The 2,822-nt window shown below is 74.6% G+C and overlaps 1 protein-coding gene across 1 annotated transcript; it reads left to right on the plus strand.

The window, feature by feature from the left end:
• The first annotated feature begins 952 nt into the window (after positions 1–952).
• On the plus strand, positions 953–2,816 carry EXOSC4 (exosome component 4). Its single transcript, XM_027707863.1, has 3 exons — positions 953–1,172; positions 1,718–1,930; positions 2,442–2,816. Exons 1-3 carry the CDS (start codon positions 1,002–1,004, stop codon positions 2,811–2,813), a joined length of 756 nt encoding a protein of 251 aa, XP_027563664.1. The 5' UTR covers positions 953–1,001; the 3' UTR covers positions 2,814–2,816.
• The last annotated feature ends 6 nt before the right edge of the window (positions 2,817–2,822 follow it).

Consider the following 2,822-nt stretch of genomic DNA (forward strand, 5'->3'; position numbering starts at 1 on the left):
TCCCGTGGGGTGTCCGGGGGTCCCGGTGAGTTCCCGGAGGGTTCCCGTTGGGGGTCCCGGGGTCCCGGTGAGTTCCCAGAGGGTTCCCGTAGGGGGTCCCGGGGTTGCCGTGGGATGTCCCGAGGGTTCCCGGCGGGTTCCCGCGGGTCCCGGTGAGTTCCCAGAGGGCTCCCGTGGGGGGTCCCGGGGTGCCCGGTGAGTTCCCAGAGGGTTCCCGTTGGGTTCCCGCGGGGCGTCCCGAGGGTTTCCCGGTGAGTTCCCGCGCGGTGCCCGGGGGGTCGCACCTCCTGCAGGACGCGGCGGATGCCCTCGGTGGGCGCGTCCCGGTACGCGGGGTCCTCGGAGAGCAGCTTGAGGACGCGGACGCGGCCGCCGGGGCAGCGGGCGAACACGTCCGTGAAGGTCCCGCCGCGGTCGATGGCGAACTGGAACCCGCCGGTGGCCGGGGCCGCCATGGCCCGACCGGGGGAACCGGCAGAGGGTCGGAAGGGCGCGGTGGGTGCCGGTGCGGTGCCGGTCCCGCGCGGCGGAGGGGCGGCGGTGCCCGGTCGGTGCCGGGGCCGGGCCGGTCGGTGCCGTCCCGGCCGCCAGGGGGCGCTGCGGTCGCTCCGGTCCCGTCCGGTGCCGCCGCCGCCACCGGCAGAGGGGGGCGGGGCTTGGGAGATGGGCGGGACTTTTAAAGGGGCGTGTCAGGAGGGGGCGTGACCGCTGAGGGAGGCGTGGTCTCCGCCGGAGGGGCGTGGTCTCTGCGAGAGCTCACGGCGGGGGCGCGGCCTTTACGTGGATTGCGCCATTGGGGGCGTGGCCTCGGCCGGGGAGGGGAAACGTGGCCGCCCATTGGCGGGCGGCGCGCGCGGTGCACGCCGGGAGTTGTAGTCCGCTCCCCCCTCACTCGCCACGACCGTCGGCGTCAACGGCCGCGCGCGGGGCACGCCGGGAGTTGTAGTCCGGGCCCACGTGGGAGCCGGAGCGGCACCGGCAGCGGCATCGGTCCCCCCGGGATGGCGGGGCTGGAGCTGGTGTCGGACGCGGGGTTTCGGGCCGACGGGCGCCGCCCGGACGAGCTGCGCAAGGTGCGGGCCCGGCTGGGGGTGCTGGCGAGGGCCGACGGCTCGGCCTACCTGGAGCAGGGCAACACCAAGGTCCTGGCGGCCGTGTACGGCCCGCACGAGGTGAGCGGGAACCCCCCCCCCGGGCTGGGGTCTCCCCGGGCACTGAGAGCCCCCCCCCGGGGCCTTCCCGATGCCCCCGCATCCTCCCTGACCCCCCCCTTCCCCGGGAATTGTGACCCCTCCGCCCCGGGTTCCCTCCGAACCCTCTCCGGGGCTGGGACACTCCCCGCGGGGTCTCTCCGACCCCCCTCCCCGGGCACTGAGAGCCCCCCCCGAGGCCTTCCCGATGCCCCCGCATCCTCCCTGACCCCCCCCTTCCCCGGGAATTGTGACCCCTCCGCCCCGGGTTCCCTCCGAACCCTCTCCGGGGCTGGGACACTCCCCGCGGGGTCTCTCCGACCCCCCTCCCCGGGCACTGAGAGCCCCCCCCCGGGGCCTTCCCGATGTCCACGCATCCTCTCTGACCCCCCCTTTCCCCGGGAGTTGTGACCCCTCCGCCCCGGGTTCCCTCCTCACCCCCTCCGGGGCTTCCCGGCTTTCGGGGGGCCCCAGTTTCCCCCCCCCCCCCCCCTCTGCCCCCCCCCCCGTTTCTGTCCCCTCCCCAGGTCCGAGGGTCCCGGGCCAAGGCCCCCCCTGACCGGGCTCTGCTGAGCTGCCGCTGCAGCTCGGCCCCGTTCGCGGGGGGCGGGGAGCGGCGCCGGAGACCCCCCCAGGGGGACCGGAGGTCGGGGGAGCGGGCGCTGCTGCTCAGGGGGGTCCTGGAGGGGGCCGTGCTCACCCACCTGTACCCCCGCTCCCAGATCGACGTGCACGTCCAGGTGAGTCCGGGGGAGGGGGTCTGGGGACGGTTCAGGGACGTCCCGGAGGGTCCCGGGATGTCTTGGGGGAGGGGTCCCAATGGGGAACATATGGGGGGTGGGGGTCCCAGGAGGAGAATCTGGGGGCAGAAGGGTCTGGGGGAGGGTCCCAGTGGGGAGAGTGGGGGGCTTCAGGTGCCAGGAGCAGACCCTGGGGTGGTTCCAGGATGAGCTTGGGGGGATCCCAAGAGACCCTGGGGTGGTCCCAGGGGTGTCCTAAGGGGAACCTCAGGAGATCCTTGGGGTCTCTCAGGCTCTGGGGGGGGTTTCAGTAGATCCTGGGGGTCCCTCAGGGTCTGTGTTGGTCCTGTTAGATCCCAATGGTCCCTCAGGCTCTGGCTGTGGTTTTGGGGTGCCCTGTCCCCCCTGACCCCGTTTCCCCCTCCCCAGGTGCTGCAGGCGAACAGGGGCAAGCTGGGGGTTTATCTGGGTGTATTTTTGGGGTGCCCTGACCCCGTTTCCCCCTCCCCAGGTGCTGCAGGCGGACGGGGGCGAGCTGGGTGCCAGCGTGAGCGCGGCGGGGCTGGCGCTGCTGGACGCGGGGGTGCCCATGCGGGGGGCGGTGGTGGCCGGTTCGGCCGGGCTGGCCGAGCCCCCCGCGGGGCCCCCCCTGGCCCTGGCCGACCTGAGCGCGGCCGAGGAGGCGGCCGGGGGTCCCCGGCTGGTGGTGGCCACGCTGCCGGCCTCGGGCCACCTGTCCCTGTGCCAGCTCAGCGCCCGCCTGCACCAGGAGAGGCTCCAGCCCGTGCTGGACATGGCCCAGCGCGCCTGCCAGGGGCTGCACGCCGTGCTGGACGCCGTGGTCAGGGACAGGCTGAGGAGGGACACGGCCATGAACGAGTGACCGACGTGG

Source organism: Neopelma chrysocephalum, unplaced genomic scaffold (genome assembly GCF_003984885.1).
Source record: "Neopelma chrysocephalum unplaced genomic scaffold, ASM398488v2 Primary Assembly neopelma1_94906, whole genome shotgun sequence".
In the NCBI taxonomy this organism is placed as follows: domain Eukaryota; kingdom Metazoa; phylum Chordata; class Aves; order Passeriformes; family Pipridae; genus Neopelma; species Neopelma chrysocephalum.